A 21,651-nucleotide genomic window follows, 5' to 3' on the forward strand; every position below is an offset into this window, starting at 1 on the left:
ATGTTACAAGCTAAGGTTTAGGACAGCTAGATTTCTCACTGATCTACATTCTAGGCATTAACAAGCCAGGATTGCACCAGATAAAGTAACAAAGCCATATCACAAACAATCATCCTCTGCTGAGTCACAAGCCATGGGAAGCAAGAAGCAGCTTTGCCAGACTTCTTTATTTTTTCCTAAAACATTTTTAATTTGCTGCTTTTTATTGTGACTGGAAAACTCAACAATGCTACTGGGAGCAGCTGAGAGCAGACGGCATGAGCCGGTATTATTGCCTTAGGTCTGATTCTAACTTCACCCTAAAACTGTGGTTTTCAACCTTTTTCTAATTATCAACCCTATAATTATATTGTGACATTCTGCGGAACCCGCACCATCTCTAATAGCGCGTCTGAGACCAGGTGCACTGTAAGGAGCCCCAACCCTCTCTAATAGGGCGTCCGAGATCAGCTGCATTGTAAAGAACCCCAACCCTCTCTAATAGCGCGTCTGAGATCAGACGGATTGTATGTATGCATGTATGTTTTTTTTTATATAGCGCCATTAATATTCATAGTGCTTCACAGTAGTAATACACGTAACAATCATATAAATAACAAATAATATAAATAACAGAACATGGGAATAAGTGCTTCAGACATAACAACTAAAATTTAGGAAGAGGAGTCTCTGCTCCAAAGAGCTTACAATCTAATTGGTAGGTAGGAAGAACGTACAGAGACAGTAGGAGGGCATTCTGGTAAGTGCGTCTGCAGGGGGTCAAGCTTTATGTATTATGTGTATAGTATTTGCCACGGTGCTACTCATATGCTTCTTTAAGCAAGTGTGACTTAAGGTGGGTTTTAAAGGTGGATAGAGTGGGTGCTAGTCGGATATTGGGGGAAAGGGCAGTCAGTGAGAAAGGGTTAAGGCAGAAGAGGGCTTTAGATACAAAAGGGGTAGAGAGAAGACATTCTTGAGCAGAACGCAAGAGTCGGGATGGTGTACATCGAGAAATTAGGGCTGAGATGTAAGGAGGAGCAGAAGAGTGTAAAGCTTTTAAAAGTGAGGAGGAGAATTGAGTGTGTGATACGGGATTTGATAGGAAGCCAGGAGAGGGATTTCAGCAGATGAGACACTGAGACAGATTTAAGAGTAGAGTGATTCTGGCAGTAGTGTTTAGGATAGATTGTAGGGGAGACAGGTGAGAGGCAGGAACAGACGTCAGGAGGTTACAGTAATCGAAATGGGAGAGAATGAGGACCGGAGTCAGAGTTTTAGCAATCGAGTAACAGAGAAAAGGGCGTATCTTTGTAATATTGCAAAGGTAAAAGCAACGGTTTTAGATATGTTTTGAATGTGAGAGGAGAATGTGAGAGAGGAGTCGAGTGTGACCCCTAGGCAGCGTGCTGGCGCTACTGGGTGTATGACAGAACTTCCAATAGTAATGTGGAAGGAGGTAGTGGGGCCAGGTTTGGGATGAAATATGAGGAGCTCTGTTTTTGACATGTTGAGTTTAAGTCAGTGGAGGGCAATCCAGGATGATATCCCAGTGGGACATTCAGAAACTTTGGTCTGTATAGAAGGTATAAGGTCAGGGGTTGAGAAGTAAATGTGTGTGTCGTCAGCATAGAGCTGATATTTGAACCCAAGAGATGTGATTAGGTGAACTAGTGAGAGTGTGTACAGAGAAAAGAGGAGAGGTCCCAGGACAGAGCCCTGGGGTACCCGCCCAGAGAGTTCTATAGAGGAGGAGGTGTTAACAGATGAGACACTGAAAGTACGATGGGAGAGGTAAGAGGAGATCCAGGATATAGCTTTGTTACGAATACCAAGAGTATGGAGAATGTGAAGGAGGAGAGGGTGCTCCACGGTATAAAATGCTGCAGAGAGATCAAGTAATATGAGCAGAGTGTAATGACCTCTGTCTTTGGCAGCATGGAGGTCATTAGTTTTTTTAGTGAGGGCTGTTTCAGTGGAGTGAGCAGTGTGGAAGCCAGATTGTAGAATGTCTAGGAGAGCATATCAGTGGTGAGAAAATGGAGCTGGTGAAAGAATACAAGACGTTCAAGGAGTTTAGAGGCAAAAGGCAGGAGGGAGACAGGTCGATAGTTAAAAAGACAGGTAGGATCAAGCTTGCTGTTTTTGAGTAATGGTATAACTGTTGCATGTTTGAAGCATTGTAAGGAACCCCAACTCTCTCTAATAGCGTGTCTGAGATCAGATGCATTGTAAGGAACCCCAACCTTCTCTAATAGCATGTCTAAGATTAGATGCATTGTACATTTTCTGTATTTAGTACAATTTTAAAATGACCTGAACCTTGCAGGGAACCTTTTAGGAATGCCCGGGGAACCCCTGTTGAAAAACACTGCTCTAAAGTATATTCTGTATACAGTTGCTCCATCCTTTTTCAGTGGGGAAAATTCATGGATGCTTCAGGAGATGGTAGCAAAGAGACAGAGTAGCACCGTTGAACTACAGAAAAAAGAAGCATTAGGAAAGACAAATTATAGCATATGCATTAATAATATAGAATACATAAAGGCATTTCGTACTCTTTCCTTGAAAGTTTTATTGAGAGGAAGCGATTTTTCCGGCCCAGCCCCCTCTCTAATCTGTGTTTATTATTAACATTCCCTGATTCCTTTACATTTGGCTAAGATTGCTATACTCTCCTATATTCCATCATGTGCAATGTATATCTGCTCGTTGCCTGCTATTTAATCTCATTTGTTTATTGCTTGTTATCCTATTTATTTACAATGGTCCACTCTTACCTTGGCTTAGATGATTTTGTTTTTCAATTTCCTTGTTTTGTTGTTATATTAGTTTTTGTCATTTATACACACGCGCTATCGTTGATCATATTATGCTTGAGATGAGAGTCGTCCTTGGCGTTATATCACTATGGCAACGAAATGCGCCATACTTCCTGGTTCTGGCTGATGATGTCACAATTTGCGACAACACCTCCAAGTGTGACACTGGCATCTGGACCACATGTATTTAATATTATGTTGTACCACACGTATCTGGCCAATCACCCAATTTTTGAGATTGTGTCTCTTTTGCCTGTATATATATATATATATATATATATATATATATATATATATATATATATTTGGCACCGTTGAACTATCCTGTGAGTAACCACATGCCGGTAGCAGCTGTTCTCAACCTTCACACCTCTTCTCTGACAATTATCTTTGTAATTGGTACCATCTTGTTTGGACACCCTTCTGGACATTAATCATCGTTAATGCAGTGTTCTTCAGGGATTATTACTTACATGATTAACACTCATTTAGAAAATCATAATGGCAGCTATGTTAAACATTCCGCCAGAAAAACAAAGTATGGAATGTAATCTATATATATGTAACCCATGTCACCCCCCCCCCCCCCCAGACACAGATGGCTATCTAGGGTGTACTGAGGCTGGCTACGTGTACTTGGGTGCTGCGTACCTGCTTGGAACAGGAGGGCCTGAGTCTCCCGCGTTGGTGTTGGGGACAACAGGACCAGGCTTCTGGGGTAAATGCCTTCATTCTTTAGTGGTGCAGCACCTCCATTCTCTATAAGCCCCAGGGATGTGGGGTAGGACCCTTACAGAGAAGACCCTGGTCCCAGGGGGAATGCTCCTTAACTCACACACAGTCTCTGGGTAAAATATCAGCAAGGTCTTTATTGTCTGGCAACACGGTGAGGTAGGTCACAGCAGTTCATGCAAAGTCAGCAGTTCATAGGAAGCAGTTCTCCCTAAGGTACAGGCCTGTTCTCTCCTCTCCTTCCCTCCAAGTAGGCTTCCCAGCAGGATGGTCTGTGGGGGGCCTCAATACCCCTATGCCCACCTCAGAGGGTATCCTCTGGGTGGGGATTGATTCTCCCCCTCACCCCCTTAGCTGGGTGATGGGCATTGGTCCACTCTGCTGCTGCTTACTCTCCCAACTCATAGGTTGGTCTCCTTAATCTCTCTTCTGTACGTAGGACAGAACATCACTCCTCTCCTCCAACTCCCAGGACAGACAAGAACCAACTGTCACTGACAGGAACTGGCCACTAAATAGAGTCAGCCCTGCCCCTCATGATGTCAGCAGGACCTCCCCTTTGTCTAGGCCTGCACAGGGTCAGGGGGCCCGTCTCCATCACTCCAGGCAGGGCTTCAAGGGGGGAAAAACCCATGGTTACTACTGGCGCCTGCCCTTACCAGGGCTTACTCCAGTAGGAGAAGGATAAGTAGCCCGCTCTTACTTACAGGGGCTACATATATATAAAATTGAATTTTGTGAGATTGTTGCTAGATGTGGTGAATCTGATTGGTCCGTGGGTCTGTCACTCAGCGTCTGGCCAATCAGATTGGTCCGTATCCCTGCCCCGCCCGCCTCTCATTGGCCTGCGTGGCTCTATGACGTCACCCAACTGCCACTCTCTTCTCCTCCTCACCCGCAGCTCACCTTTCCCCTCGGCCTCACCCAACTGCCACACACACGCACAACCACCCGGCCACTGTCCTCTTCACCCAGCGGCCCGGACCGCTGGCTCCCCCCCCCCATCACCCCCCACCCATCACCCATCACCCCCCCACCCATCACCCCCCCAGCTCACCTCCCCGCCAGCTCCCCCCATCATCCCTCCTCACACACAGCTCACCTGCCCGCCGGCTCCCCCCCCCCCATCACCTCCCCTGATTGTGTGTCTCTGGCTGGCTGCCTCACATTGCGTGTCTCTGATTGGCTGCCTCTGATTGTGTCTGTTTACCTGCCTTTGATTACCTGTCTCTGATTGGCTGCCTCCCCCCTGGAACTGCACACACTGACTGACAGCCACCGCCGGACTACATCCCCCAGCTTCCCCTGCGACGGGTGACGCGCCGGTCCCGTGACCCGTCCCGCCTGGCTGCTCCTCCCGTGGTAAATATGGCAGATGAGGACAGGGAAGGGATTCACTCCAGTCAGCCGAACGGGGGCGGTGGAGGCCAGGGGTTCGGCCCGGCAGGCCCGGGGGGCAGGCCCGTGGGTAGTCCACATCATTAAGTCCGGGTACGGATTTAACGAGCAGGGCCAGGTGAGCGTGGGTGGCCAGCTGCGGAGCATTAATGGGGAGCTGTACGCACCGCTGCAGCATGTGACCGCCGTGCTGCCCGGTGGAGCTGCCGGCCGGGCTGGGATCCGCAAGGGAGACCGCATCCTGGAGATGTAATTACCACTTTATCCCTAGATATCCACTATCCCCAGCACCCCCACATCAGCACCAACAGCACCCCCATATCAGCACCCTGGTATCCCCAGTTCCCCGCAATCCCCAGCACCCCAACATCAGCACACCGGTATCCCCTGCCCCTCGGTATCCCCTGCCTCCCAGCACACCGGCATCCCCAGCCCCCATCAGCATCATCAGCACCATCAGCACCCCCACATCAGCACCTTCAGCGCCCACACATCAGCACCTTCGCTACCCCTGTCCCCCCCATCGGCACCGCCCCCCATCGGCACACCCACATCAGCACCCCCACATCCGCCCCATCAGAACCCCCACAACAGCACCAAACCCTCCCAAAGCATCAGCACCCCTATACAATCACCATTAGCACCCCCACATCAGCAGTACCACCGCACACCATCCTGTGACGCGTGGACCACTCCCACCCAAATCCCACCCCACAAACATCCCGGGCAATGCCGGGTCTCTCAGCTAGTATATATACTTTTTCAGTGGCTCATGTTGTTGACGACACATTTTGAAACTATTCTGCTGTTGTAAGTTACTTATGTTGGATTTACCAAACGGCCATTCATCTCTCACACACACAACACCTTCTCCTTTATTTCTGCGGTTTTAGTGATTGCAATCATGACGGGGAAATGACCCCTTGAAAGTCTAAAACGGATTATGAGTCATGAGCTGGAAAGAGAGTTTGGTTGCTGTTGGATTGTCTCCCAGTCTAAAGAGTGGACACAGCTTTTCCTTATTAAAACACGTCAGATGAAAACAAAAAGTGCCGTCGTGTCTAATCCCACCTTTGTGCTCTTATCTGCTTTTAAGATTTTCAGACTGTGAACATTTCTTCTGCATAAGATTGGAATGGTCTCTGATGAAACATTCTTATATAAGACTACCATATATACGTAAACTGATAAACGAGTACATATGATGTAAGTCATGATATCTTTTAATATAAACAACAAAACAGGTAGCGCTAACCGCAATGTGTGTGGTGTAGTAACTATTACCTTATATATTAATTAAAACTATACATAAGGGGCTGCCTAGGACACAAAGCCTGACCCCCTGGTCAGGAAAACAGTATGGACAGGGAATAGTTCCGTGGGCGCCTATAAAATTTTACCACTATAAAGGATATACGAAAACCAAGCCTGTTGGTTGTGAAGATTGTTGATCCTCACGGTGGGCTTGAAAACAAAGAGAAAGCACAACACATAGCGTAATACTGTTGAAACATTAAACAAACAACATATAAGACAACATATAACAGCTGAATACTGAAATGGTATTTTTAGGACAATAAAATCATTTAATAACAATTAATATTTACTATAATGCACAATTTGCATGGACACATAGATTTAAGCAATTAAAAATCTGAATAGGTGGTTCAACTGCTCCGTAGCACCAATGTTGATGATAGCAATGCCTACTCACCAGATGGAATAGGTTTGCAGGCAGTGGATATTTTAGAGAGTATCTCCTCTCATCTGTGTGCTGCTCTCTGCTTAGCTGGCTTCTCTGTCGGCTCGTGGGTGCAGCTCATCAGCAGGGACTCCTGCAGCTCCAGGAAGCACGTCTGAGCAGATGGAACTCAGCTGCAGCTGATTCAGCACGATGTCAGCCACGGACCACCGTGAGCTAGTCTATCTGCTGCTCACTGCTAGCTGGCGTCTCTATCCGCTCGTGGACGCAACTTGTCAGCAGGTACTCCTGCAGGGCGCCAAGCAGGGCGCTTGAATAATGGAAAACCGCAACAGCTGGTTCAACTCGTCGGCGGCTATAAGAGATGGTTAGCTGGCAGCTCACGTTGATTCACCGATGTAAGGGGGTACTACACCAATGTGTGCGGGGCTTGAACCTCCACCCTACGCGTTTCAAGAGCGATCTGCTCTCTTCCTCAGGGGTATATGAATAAAAAAGTCCAAAATGTCCTTTAAATACTGACTTCACCATTTGGGTAAATAGTTCCACCTGTAGCTAATTGCACATGTGCTGTGCTTGTAATAAAGTTGCTCTTAGTGTGCAAACACTAGGGTGGAGGTTCAAGCCCCGCACACATTGGTGTAGTACCCCCTTACATCGGTGAATCAACGTGAGCTGCCAGCTAACCATCTCTTATAGCCGCCGACGAGTTGAACCAGCTGTTGCGGTTTTCCATTATTCAAGCGCCCTGCTTGGCACCCTGCAGGAGTACCTGCTGACAAGTTGCGTCCACGAGCGGATAGAGACGCCAGCTAGCAGTGAGCAGCAGATAGACTAGCTCACGGTGGTCCGTGGCTGACATCGTGCTGAATCAGCTGCAGCTGAGTTCCATCTGCTCAGACGTGCTTCCTGGAGCTGCAGGAGTCCCTGCTGATGAGCTGCACCCACGAGCCGACAGAGAAGCCAGCTAAGCAGAGAGCAGCACACAGATGAGAGGAGATACTCTCTAAAATATCCACTGCCTGCAAACCTATTCCATCTGGTGAGTAGGCATTGCTATCATCAACATTGGTGCTACGGAGCAGTTGAACCACCTATTCAGATTTTTAATTGCTTAAATCTATGTGTACATGCAAATTGTGCATTATAGTAAATATTAATTGTTATTAAATGATTTTATTGTCCTAAAAATACCATTTCAGTATTCAGCTGTTATATGTTGTCTTATATGTTGTTTGTTTAATGTTTCAACAGTATTACGCTATGTGTTGTGCTTTCTCTTTGTTTTCAAGCCCACCGTGAGGATCAACAATCTTCACAACCAACAGGCTTGGTTTTCGTATATCCTTTATAGTGGTAAAATTTTATAGGCGCCCACGGAACTATTCCCTGTCCATGATATCTTTTAATGGATCACATGATATTTCTTAGATTCATACATCACTCGTGAATAAGAGACCTGTGAGGTCTTTGACAGCTCTGTACACTATAAATCATCAATTATTTTCAGCAATGAAAGAGCAGTAAATGCATAATAGCAAATGTTACTTTATTTTAGAGGGAGAATATGTCTTATTCTTGTGGCTTCAGCCAGTTGGTTGTTGTACCAATAAATCAATAGTTTACTTAGCAGAAGAAGTAATATTGAGCGGATTTGATAAAGGAAACTCTTTGTCATCATTAATCATTTGGAAGGCTAAAACAGAATATCCATCTCCTACACCGAGAATATAATTTGACCATTTCCACATGTACAGTCCAGTGTTGAAAGAAACAAATTACTTCAATTCCCCTGCAGAAATAAAGCTGGAATATATAACGTTTTTGAACATTGCTCTGACTTTCTAGTTCTAATCTGGAATCCACTGCCAAAGGAGAAGTCAGCTCAAGAAACGTATTGTGTTTTCTTTTGGAGGAGTTCACGGAGACAGCATCTTGGTGGCAGCCCATCTGATTCAAATCATGGTGCTTTGCTCCAAATCCTTTAATAAAGTTTCACATCACAAGTTTTTGCTTTAGCCCCAAGCTTCTTGAGAAGGTCTAGTGAAAGTAATGGCTAATATGGACAGCACACATTGTCTGGGAGAAGAACGTAGACCAAGCTACGATGAAAGGGTGTCCCACAGCACGCCCAGGAACTGCTGCTGTTTCTAATTTCAGCCACAAAAACATTGAAAGGAAAAGATGAACACACTTCGAACTGTGCTCTGTTCCATAACGTCATGCAGGACTCAGAAAGGATAAGCTACTGTAGGAAACAGTTAGCCATTTCACTGCTGACCGGCTTCCTTTATATTTAAAGTGTAATGATAATGACAAGAAGAAGCAATTTAAACTGACTACGTAAATTGATGACGTGGCTTTATTGGGGGAAAAGGCAGGTCCAGTTGTCCAATCCATGAGATAGAAGGCTGCACTGAATCCACTGAGTTTTTATGAGCCATTAAGATACATAATCGGGTCACTAAGTGTGATGCGTTGTGGTTTTTAATGTCTTTTTGAGGATGAGGATTTTTTGTAATAATATATGATATTTGTTCTTTACAGTTAGGCTTTTGGGCCTAAATTAGTAAAACTATACAACATATCCTAAATGATAAAACAGCTGTTATGTTAAAAACAGTGAGTGTAAGTACACTATAAGACCAGTTCAATATGATTTCTATAGTACAGATAAGAACTTCCCATTGTTTTTACAAGTGTTTGGAGGTGGCCATCTTTGCTTTGTGACGTCATTTATGGCAGTGGAACTATCGGAGAGGCTAATATTCACCACATCCTGCTGCCATTTAAAACATATTAGAGAGATGTAATTTGGGAAGAGAATATGGTTGTGTGTAGAGGAAGAAGAATTTAAATGTCAATATACTTCAGCCGCCAATACTACCAGTAGTACAAATTACATCACAAATTAAAGATGGCTGCCTCTTCACCCTTTGGTCCATATTCACTTAAGGGTGAAAAGCTTTAGCACATCTTTAACGCCCGTTCATTTGAGTAGGGATTATGGTGTGGTAAAGCGTAGCACAGTTTAGTGAATATGAGTTTTTGTAGGTTGCCAATTCTACTTCCTGTTACCTGACTGTGCACGCATGTGCAATCTAACACACAATTTCCAAATGAAGGGTATCATTTCACTCCTGCGCCTGGCTAACCATACCCACTTCTGCTCCCCGAATAGAAGTCATTTCACTCCTGCGCCTGGCTAAACATACTCACTTCTGCTCCCCGAATAGAAGAGAGCATGTTCTTATCATAAGCTCTTACATTTCTGTCTTACACTGACTGAATGTGACATAAGACTACTTTTAAAACACGTTTAAACCTCTTGTGCAAGAGACTATGTCAGCCCAAATGTATCATCAAGCCAGATGAGCTGAGCCATTCAGTAATGTCATTGTAAATGGACAGTTTTATTGTATAGCAGTTTGCATAGTTATGCTATGTCAGTACTAATAGGAATATCACCATATGCTCCGGCACGGAAAGGGATTATACCGCTGTTACAAATCATTTTCATTTATTAAAATCTTAACTCTGTCAGTGCAGTATCTGCCTTCTTTTGTTGCAGCCACCCTCTGGCAATGAAAAGGTTAAATGTGTACACACTTTTTAAAGACTACTTCATTCATATTAACAATGAAAAAACCCCAGGGCGGCTACTTTAAGAAAACTACAAATGTTACTGTTAGAGTTTTTTTTGTAAGGATTGCTGGTTATCTAAAACAGTGCTGCTCAACTCCAGTCCTCAAGACCCCCCAACAGGTTGGGTTTTAAGGACATACCAGCTTCAGCACAGGTGGCTCAATCAGTGGCTCAGTCGAAGCTGCGTTTATATTTCCAGTACAGTTTGGCAATCACAGTAATACCAACTCAACACCATGTCATCATGAGTTCGTAGTCCTGTCCCTGTTTTCCAATTCTCTGACTGCAATTAACCATAATGCACTGAATGAGACTTGGAAACCATGAACACATGGAGTTATATTGTAAATACTGACATCAGTGGTTACCTTAATGGCCGACTGACATTGCTCATTTCATAGCTATACAAAAATAAGACAAGTCCTGAAAGGGTGCTTCTAATGTATCGAGGGTTTAATAGATATCAGTATCCACTTGTAATGATGAATTCAACAATGTAAATCGGCAGAACGGACCCTGAGTATCAAAGAGTACTACTCTTTGATAAAGTGCCCCGCATGGCACGAAACGCGTCAGAGGATTGACCTGTATTTTTCTTTTTTTGGCATTATGCCTATTAAATAACTTTATTTAGACCCGGTCCTGTCCAGCCTTTTTGCAGCGCTCCAACCCTGCTCTTCATTACCGGATCATTTTATGATTTCCCCGCTTCTGGGTCATGGTTTGAATGCACAAGGCAATTGTCAGTAGAATTTATGAAAATGTAAGTTATTTGGAAAGCGTTATGTTATTTCCACGTGCCCACGGTCCCCTCCCTAAATACAGTATCTTGTTTTTCTTTAAAGAGGCAATCCAAGGCTGCAATTTTATTTGCAAATTTTATATTTTAGATTATAGGATTGAAGCAGGGGGTCTCCAGAGCTGAAACCCGTTAATTTCAGCTACGGGGACCCCCTGATTCCGGAGATACTTACGTCCAAATTAGGTGCTGGTAGCTCTCCTCGACTGCCAGGGTTCACGTATTGGCCGCTGTTCAAAGATCTTGCGTCATGCAGACCAATAGGAAGCCGTGATGTGATCGGTGCACCTTCATTTTGGCCCATTTTGGCCCATGTGACGCGGGAGCTTTAAACTTTAAAGCCCAGCTTGCTCAGCCGGAGCAGCTATCGGCACCTACTTCAGAGGTATCTCTGGAAGCAGGATGTCCCCAGAGCTGAAATTAATTGGGTTGAGCTCCGGAGACCCCCTGCTTCAATCATACATATAAAAAAATTGCACAAATATTCACAGGCTTGGATTGCTTGGAGTCCAACAAAGTTTTATCAACCTATGCAATACATATATGCTAAGGAATATTGAGCGGAGGGCTTGTTTAGCTCCTTTGCCGTTAAAGTATAAGACATTTCTATGGAGTTGTAGTCCACCTCAGACCTTGGCAGATTATTTTGGATGGGAGAAAAATTATTGTCCCAGATTCACAACTTGATACGCACACCCCCATCATAGTACAGTATGTGCACCAGCCCTCTCCACACACCCCCTTCGTAGATATGGCAACTCACTGATTTGTAGCATCACCATGTGAGGGAAGCTCTGAGCTCCATTATATGAGTGGAGCTCTGAGATTCTTTGATATGTAAAAGTGTCTTCATAACATATTGACTAGGGACATAGACTTCAGTGGAGCCTCACTCATTTGAGACATGTTTTGCTGGGGAACCCCTAAATCTCAGTGATTTAGGTCATTGGAGGTGGACATCTCCACCTTTAGAAAATCATTCAGAAAGATGGCTATAATTCCATTCCTGTCTATATTACATTGCAGGATCCCCCATCATTAAGTTAAGACCCTTTTGCAGCTGCTGCCATTATGTTTTTGAAGCTTCACTTCTTTTTCATGAGGGATTTCCTGGTTTTCAAACTGTGTCACAAACTCTGCTTCATCGTAGTAAGCAGTAATGTATTTGGGATTAAAACTGAAAATGATCTCTGGGCTCGGGGGCACATCTGGGTCCTGATTGGCAGTGTTCAGTGCTTCAAATGTGACAGTTTTTACCATCTGAGCACTGAAAGTTTTTGTCTAGACAGCTTTCATCTGGTCTGTCAATCACTTTGTCAATCTTTATGCAGTTTACGGGAATTATAAACTAAATGCACCACTTGTGGCTATTTCTTTTTGCAGAAATTCATGTTTGGGCCACCCTTGAAGATTAACATGCTGAGGTTTAATTGTCCACTTCCATCTCTCTTAAGCTTCATCTAATTACAGAACAGCAGCAAAACTAAGAGGCACAGCTTCACCCATATCTGATGAACTTTCTAGCCACCACCAGGCTATGTACTATGGAAAAAGACTAAGCCAATGGTATTTACCGGGAGATTCTACATATTTCATAATCTAAATATGAAAAAAGACAAGGGTTTAATGGGTTTCAAGGTTTCACAGAAAGTAGCAAAATGGCAGAATTATGGACCTTTTCTGCTATACATTTCTATGTTATTCTATATTTTGTTGTTTGTTTGTTTGTTTTTTGCCTCTCTGCATAAGACACAAAGCTCCGGTTCTACAACCTCGGTCTGGGATCTAGGAAAATAACAACGCATCAAATTAGCTAATTGGACGAGAAGTTGATTGCAACCATCAACACTCATCGCTTACTTCCCCATCTACAAGGTTTGTTACAAATGGTAACTCAAGAAAATGACGCCAGCTCAGGTAAAATGCAGACAAATGTAATGCTTCTAAAATCTAAGCTTTACTAGGACATACTTACGTTTCTTGTTATTTTCAAGAGGATGGTGTAATAGGAAACTGAAATACAATTCCTGAACTGTGGGCACTCAACTAACATTGTTAAGAATGAGCAAGTCCAAGAGTAAGCGTCCTTATAGATGTGATCTCCACTCTATGTTTTTGGATACAGTGATGAAGAGAAGACATGGCATACTTCAACAGAGCTGTGTGATAGGACCCCCCGTTAACCAGAAATTGAAAAAGATGGCTATCACGCAGCGAAAGGACACATAGTTTATTCTCAACAGACCTTTAGGTTCCTGGCTGGACCAGAAGCAGATAGGGGACCATGTCTTCACATTTTTAAACAATTCTCAGAGGTTTCAATAAAGTAATAAGTAAGTAAGCTTCATTTGGGCTAATGGATACCTTTCTGGATGTCCACGTGGCAGTTATGCATTGAAAAAATCATGTGTGGGTGGAATAGTGAGATACGTGAACTTCCCATGGTCACAAGGATCTGGCATTAGATCTGGAAACCAACCCAGAACTCTTGTTTCAAGATAGCACTCAGCAGTTGAGAAAAATTGTGTGTCACATGAAATCACAGTCAAAAGAATGAGTAGAAGCTTACTGAATGACTAAGGAATGTAAGAATAACAAGTTAATAGGAAAGCATGTTATAGACATCCTGATGCCAGAGGTATTCATGAATAACATTGCCCTGGATTACTTAAAATAGGTTGTGTTAGTCAATGCCTGTTAAGGCATGTGCCATTTAGTCCTTCCCAAATCCCTGGAAATTTTTACTGCATACAGGCTTAAGAGATAGACATCCATCCACTGCATCTGTAATGTTGGCGACCATTTCAAGACCTAATTCCGATTAGTAAAAGAAGGGGATACTTGAAACACTTAAAAGGGGTTGCCTAGGTGAAGGTCTACCACAGATTTAGATGTTTCTATTTGGGAAGGACCTGTTTGTCACATCCTAATAAAACTATAGACATTGTGTTTGGCTGGAGACAATGCAAAGTTCCATAATGCACTTATACATGTGTCAGAAGTTGTGGTAACTAATGGACCAACACAATATAAGAGTTCTTAGATGTAGTAGTATATACAGAACCTTGTATCAGTTTGGTTACGACTGCCAGGTAGACGATGATGTTAAAGCTGAGAAAAATACTTCATATGTTTTAATTCCCCATTCAACATAGATTAAAAAAGGCAGGTATGGTAATGAATGTCACCCTCAAATGTATTTGGCACATGGACACAAATAAAGTCCCTCCGCCTCATTTGTACCGTGATACCTATAGTATTGCAACACATTTTATTCTTTCGATTAGCTTTGTCTTTGCAAGCCTGCTATTATTTGGAATGATTCTCACTTATATAAAAACACCCATTTGAACCATCAGCAGCTTTACAAACTGTATTGAATTCTTCAGTATCATTCCATTTAGAATATCGGTCTTTGGTCCAGAAAATTCCCCCAAATCACACTCCGTTTTGTTACTGGACCTTACAGATGTGTACTTTTCCCCCCTTACCTTTCATTCCAATAAAGGACATACAGAAACCCATTGCTCCAACGTTTATTTTATTTTTTTGTCTTAAAAATGGAATTGGGGTGAAAAGGAAAAAGGGTGGCTGCATTGTGTTTGAGAAAGAAATGATGGTTGCTAAAAGTTACACTTTCAAAAGAATTCCAAGCAGGCTTGAAAATTATTGAAGCAGAAAACAATGGTCTATGGTAAATCTGTGCCATTTGGGACATGCTTTGTCTTATCTTAAAATTCTACTTTATAGATTATTCCACATACAAAAACAAGAAGAAGAAGAAGAAAAAAAAAAAAAAAGATTTTATATTTTTATATATAATATATATATACATCCTATTTCCCTACACTACAACTGTGGATCCCTATGGGATAAGTTGTAATGGCCATGCATATATTTGCAGGGTATATCTTAGCGACTTTTTCTTTATTTAATTTGGTACAAGTTGGGATTGTCCATGTGATAAATAAGTAGATCTGTTGTTTTTGTTTTTTTACATTGAAATAACCTATACATTTGTACTTCTCTGGATTTAGTCAACTTTAGAACTCCCCTTGCTAGGTTCCTGCCAACTTTATATTCAATGAAAGATTCACTATAGCTGAACACAGTTTGCCTCCTGAAAGGTGGAGTACTCTTATGTCTACGGAATTTCGTTTCTCTTTGGATTAGGATCACGCCTTCTTCTTCAGCAACACGTACGTACTCTTGAACCCCCAAAAAGTCTGCAATTTTGTTTGCCAGCTTACAAATGGAAATGTTTTCACAGAGATCTTCTCATGCCAACATTTCTTTAAAAAGGCCTAAACTGCAGGGCAAATAGGTCTTCTGTTTTATGGCTACGGTCAAGTCTTTGGCTCGTGGTCCTTCATACTGGCCGATCCACAGCATACTGACATGGGCTTAGGTTGGAAGCCGGAGTCTGTACTGCTGGGTAGGTGAAGGTGGCATGTTGCTTAGCCTTCAGCCTTAAGCTTGCCAGGCTGGAGTTGCAAGTGTCCCTGTACATGTAGGGACTGGCCGTTGAGGCGTATGGACAGGCACTAGCCGAAACAGCAGAGTTGAGGCTGGGACTGTTGAGATTGTTAATGTTTCCCAAGTTGGTAAGGCTAGAGCCAGGGACTCCAGTCACTGCTGAAGGAACCATAGAGGAAGGCATGGTCATAGAGGCAATGGAGTTAGGTGGGGAGAACATCGGCTGGGATGACAGGGGACTTACATTCATGGAGTTGAAAAATGGAAAGCTCTTGGCAGAGAGGGGGCTAGTAGCTAGGCTCTTGGTAGCCCAATTGTTATAGGAGTATCCAGAATACATATCATCATAGGGTTGCATGAGTCCATTAAACTGGGCCCCAAAGCTGTTCTTGCAGAGTTCAGCCTGCTGGTTTCTTTCTCGTTTCCTCCACTTGGCCCTACGGTTCTTGAACCATACCTTGAATTGCATAAAAGAAAAAGTTATTATTTTTTTAGTTACATTAGGTTCATCTTATAGCCACATACCAAGAACCAAGTCAAAACGAACTCAAAACTGAAGCAACAGGAACCATTTATTTTCCACCATCAATTCAGTAAGTTCTAATAGTATTATTGGTCCTGGCCTTTTGCATGGCATAACAAAAACATTTTCAGCAACATTTAAATAATGTATCATTGTTGTAGTACATGATCTTTTCAAGCCCATACAGTTCCCTTCTGAACGTCACATACACTAAAACACACACACACACGCACTAAAACACAAACACACACACACACTAAAACACACACTAAAATGATTGTCACCCGAAAAGATATCATATGCTACAGAAAATCTAAGCAAATTACCTGTTAAACAGTTATTTGTTTTATAGATAAATTCACAGGACTCTCTGTGTCTGACAATTATATCAAAAATAAATCATGTATTATTTTTTTTACCCTTTTAAAAATCATCCTCGGTGTGTGGGATTTTTAAATAAAAATGATGCTGTGCAAAAATGAAAGAAATTGTAGTGGTTCTGCCTTTCAGTAACCCTATTGTAACTGATGAAGACCCCTTCATGTGAATTGCTACTGCATTCTAAAGCTTTCAGACAGAAAATATTATAGCTAATGTGTTTTTAGTTACAGAAAGAGGATAATGATTCCAGATTTTTAAATAAGCATGCTAAACAGTATACCCAAGCTGGGAACATCCATACCCAAGACTTCCAAATGTTCCTTATCTTTGAGCAAAATATCACTTTAAAAGAAGCATTGACATACTGGGGGCTGAATATTAGATTATTTGTTTCCCCAAGAGATTTGTATCTGTCAACTGACTTCAAGTCAACAGTATGATAGAGAAGAGATTCAGCCAGGTCTTTCTTCAGATATTGGGTAGTTGGCATACTACAAAAAACAAACATTGATTGGCTGATGGAGATCTTACTCTATAACAACACATCAGGAAATGGGAATAGAAAACCAGGACTGGATCATTATAACGCTGTTGACCTGGAGTTAGTTGGCATAATAACATATGCAGTGTGGTTCTCTAGACCAGTGGTTTTCAACTCCAGTCCTCAAGGACCAACTAACAGACCAGGATTTAAGGCTATCCTCTCATTCGCACAGGTAGACCAACCATTTTGACTGAACAACCTGTGCTCAAGAAGGGGTGTACTTAAAACCTGGACTGTTAGTTGTCCTCAAGGACTAGAGTTGGGAACCTCTGGTCTAGACCAGGGGTGCAAAAGATTTTTCAGTGGGGGTGCGGCAGTTGCAGACGCCCAGCGCTCTTCCCCATGGCATTTAAATTAAATGCCGGGGGATCGTGTGAGGCCTCTGCAGTGTCTCCTACCTTGTCTTCGGCAACGCATCGCCATGGCAACGTAGGGTCACGTGACATCGTGTGACCCCGCAGCGTCATTCGATGCCGAAGATAAGGAGGAGGGGGCACGAGCCGGTAAAGAGAGCAGGCAGGGGTGCGCAGGGGGGAAAGTTTGTGCACCCCTGGTCTAGAAAACTCATTCCTCAATTGCACCAGATTTACCATTTTTTGTTTTCATAAACATGATGCCTTTTTTTGGCTCCAGTTTTGCAGCCAGGAGACGTTGATACATCACGCCCAATGAGATAAGCCTGTTACTGTCGGAGTGGAAGTTGTTTGCATGCTGATGGTCATCAATAAAGCGTCCCACTTATTAGTTAGTTGTTGTGCAATGATATTACTGCGGGAAATTCATTATCTTACTGTTGGCAGACATGCTGATTTATCAAAGAAGAAGAAAAGGCCAGAGACTGATGAATAATTATCTCTCCGGTCTGTCATGTTAATTTGATGAATGAATTAAAGTGGGTAGATTGAGCGTATCCATGACAACAGCCTGAGACATTCAGAGTTCTCCATGTATTTAGCGGATGTGCTGGAGACACCACTTGCAACATATAAGGGTTTGAATAGAGGTTTCACACACCTAATTTATAAAATTGTAATAAGGTCAGGTTTTCAGTCTATCCCTGCTGCAGCACAGGTGGCTCAATCAGTCCCTGCTTTAGCACAGTGAGACACTGATTGAGCCACCTGTGCTGAAGCTGGGATATCCTGAAAACCTGGGGGGGGGGGGGGAGGGGAGGGTCTTGAGGACAGGAGTTGAGCACCCCTGCTCTAACCCCTTTATTTCCTGTAGAGCAATGTGTTACAGACCCTTCTTGCAGGAAGAGTTAATACGTGATGAGAAATACAGTATTGGTCGTCACCAACTCATCATGGTAGCCACAGATTTGTATGCAATGTATGTACCCTGACTCTCGCCTCTGTGAGGTTGGTCCACACCGCAATCTCCTCTCTGGTGCTCATATCTGGGTACCGATTCCTTTGGAAAGTGGCCTCCAGCTCCTGCAGCTGCTGGCTGGTGAAATGTGTCCTCTGCCTCCGTTGTTTCTTCTTTAAGGAGCCATCCTCGGGGTTGGAGTCATCTGTTTGGTTCTGTTGGGACTTTTCTGTGTCTGGACAAAGAATGGTACATACATTTTTTTTAATTTAATATGCGATTGCACGAACAAAACACACTGAAATCACCAACATAATCCTATCTAATAGTCACTTCACTGTTTTCTTCCCCCCTCCCCCCCCCCCTTTAAAAAGTGCAATCCCAGGTAGCTGACCAAAAAACAACAATCTAACTGGGTTCCTTAAACCAACGTAACCCTTCCTAACCTTGTTTGTATTTAGAAATCAAACACAAATCCATTTTCTTCTGGGCCTCTGAATGGGGAGTGTTGGGCAATCAGGTGTCACCTCTACCCTTACCCTACACTGTGCCTGTGTGTCTTTCTTGTTGAAATTAGGAGGAATTTCCCCTTTAAAATGCTTGGCTGACACCCACGCCTGCTTTACTTCTCCTCTGATATTGTGCAAGCATTCATTTCCATGAACGTAGTACAGTGTGAGAATGAAAACATAGCATAGGCAGCCATCTTAAATGTGACCAGACAAACTGCACGTGGCTTCTTTTCCTACAGCTGCTTAAACACTTGAGTACAAGTCATTTAATACTAAAATGATGAGACCTGCTTTGAGTGATCTTATTTCAAAATGTACTTTTTTTTAACCTGGGAGTGCTGTTACATTTCTGTTTAAATATCTGAGATGGTTTATTCCTATATTTAGAGTAGCGATTTTCATTGATTCAGCACTAATAGATGACAAATATATCCTATTAGTGGGGTGATTATTTAGCACAGCTCTGTGATTATCCGCTCAAATAAAGTTGCTCCCTTGTGTTTCGATTCAGTTTAACTTTCTACTCGTCTCTTTTTCTTTTTGACAGTTTCTTATTCTATCAGTAGAGTGCCCATACTAGGTATCTTGTCCTTTTTCTGTCCTTGATACCTAATCACCTAGTGGAGCACCACTGATAATATTCTTTTTATGCTGAAGCAGGGGTAACTTGTACAGTTTCTTATTCCTCATTGCAACTCCCTTTTCCATGTATTCCTGCTTAATATGTTTATTGAAATGATGTCTTGGGTCCTTTGGAACGGTCTTTCCTAAAGTATAGTCTTCGTCACCCTTTAACATCAGTACATTGTTGGATAAGCTTAAACTCTAGTCACTCTGACTGAGCCACCTGTGCTGAAGCAGGGATATCCTTAAAACCTGACCTGTTGGTGGCCCTTCAAGACTGGAGTTGGCCACCCTTGTGCTAGTCACAGTTAACAGGGATAACTTTTTTTTCTCACCACACAGGTATGATTTGGATAATTGGAGCTGTAAAGGATGTTGTGATCTTCCACTGATGAAAAAGCTTTCTATAAAAACTAATGACTATTTATGTTTTATTTACCACTGTACAGCCTCCAAAAAGATGCTAAAAAGGATGGGAAAAAAAACCCTAGGAGTTGTTGATACAGACCCATATTTAAAGATCAGAAGATAAGTCTGCCCCATTGCATTCACTCTCCTGTCATGACTGAACATGTCTTTTAAAGTGAAGGATCCACCCCTGTATACAATATGTATTATGGCACCCCTGTATACAGTATGTATAATGGCACCACTGAAAAGAAACTATAATTTGCTGCTATTGGACTCGCATATGGTAGACACTTTGAAGCGTGTTTTGGAAATAAGCAACAATACTGAGCATTTTGTTCTTTTAAACCCCAGCACTTTGTTCTTTAGACAGCTAACCTGGTGTTTCTCACAGCAACAACGAAAGGCAGTTTATACCTTTATTTAATGTAGCGAGAAGACGTTACTACATTTCCTACTTACATTACACAGAATTTAATTTTATATATATATATATATATATATATATATATATATATATATATATAACGGTCGTAACATCGCCGGAAGAAGAGATCAGTGTATCTCGAAAGCTCGCACAAATAAAAGCATTTCGTTAGCCACAGAACGGTATCATCTATTTATTTTTTGATTATTGAAGCTCGGCTAACACGGTACTGATACCTCTACATATATATATATATATACAGTGTTCGACAAACCTATACATTTGCTCGCCCCGGGCGAGTGGATTTAACCCCCGGGCGAGTAAATATTGGCCCAAGCAGCACACGTTTGATACTAGGTGGCGAGTAGATTTTTTTGTGTGGCGAGTAGATTTTTTGGTGATTTGTCAACCACTGTATATATATATTAAGCATAAAATAGCCATGTTAGTCCAGTTGCGATAGTGCAGAACTAATTTATTCTGCTCTATATATATATATATATATATTACAGTGTTCGACAAACCTATACATTTGCACGCCCCGGGCGAGTGGATTTAACATCGTGGCGAGCTCCTATTGGCCCAAGCAGCACATGTGTGGTACTAGGTGGCGAGCAGATTTTTTTTGTTCGGCGAGTAGATTTTTTGGTGATTTGTCGACCACTGTATATATATATATATATATATATATATATTAGTATTTATGCAGTGCCAACAGGGATTCACACAATTAGAATACATGGAAAATGAAATACAAACAATGGGAATGAGCATCAAATATATGACAACATAAGAGAAAGGAAAACTCTGCTCCTGAGAGCGTACAATCTAATATATTACATTATACAGATTTACTCTTACAAATATGAGACCTAGAAATATCTAGAGATCTTACTACTTTCTCTTACACGCTATACTTCCAACATGTAGCAAACTCCAGATTCAAGGGACACGAATGCCCGTAGTACTGTTAACATTAGGAAATTTATTTTGACCATGCAAGCGTCTTATATTTTGCTGCAGACCCACAGAAAGAAACCCATTCTGTGCTGCTGTTTGGAATGCTATCTTATAATCTTATCTTGTAACATTACATATATTTGGAATGAGGGTGATCTGTGCAGAAAAGTACCTCCTAAGTCACAGGTGCTCAACTCCAGTCCTCAAGCCCCCCCAACAGGTCAGGTTTTCAGGATATCCCAGCTTCAATTTTCGACTGAGCCTCCGATTGAGACACCTGAGCTGAAGCAGGGACTGATTGACCCCACCGGTGTTGAAGCAGGGACTGATTGAGCCACCTGTGCTGAAGCAGGGACTGATTGAACCACCTGTGCTGAAGCAGGGACTGATTAAGCCACCGGTGCTGAA

At 42.6% G+C, this 21,651-nt stretch overlaps 1 protein-coding gene across 2 annotated transcripts in view; it reads right to left on the minus strand.

Moving 5' to 3' along the window:
- Window positions 1-14,587: 14,587 nt before the first annotated feature.
- The window catches only part of PITX3 (paired like homeodomain 3), a 56,700-nt gene continuing 49,636 nt past the window's right edge, over window positions 14,588-21,651 (minus strand). The window contains exons 3-4 of one of the 2 annotated variants that reach the window (XM_075610679.1): window positions 18,354-18,547; window positions 14,588-16,010 (exon numbers count right to left, since the gene is read on the minus strand). In XM_075610679.1, coding sequence (XP_075466794.1) covers window positions 15,447-16,010; window positions 18,354-18,547 — 758 coding nt within the window. In that variant the 3' untranslated portion in view covers window positions 14,588-15,446. Of the gene's footprint in view, window positions 16,011-18,341; window positions 18,548-21,651 lie in introns of both variants that reach the window. The other variant, XM_075610678.1, reaches the window with a different exon arrangement.

The sequence above is a fragment of the Ascaphus truei genome, chromosome 8 (genome assembly GCF_040206685.1).
Source record: "Ascaphus truei isolate aAscTru1 chromosome 8, aAscTru1.hap1, whole genome shotgun sequence".
NCBI lineage: Eukaryota > Metazoa > Chordata > Amphibia > Anura > Ascaphidae > Ascaphus > Ascaphus truei.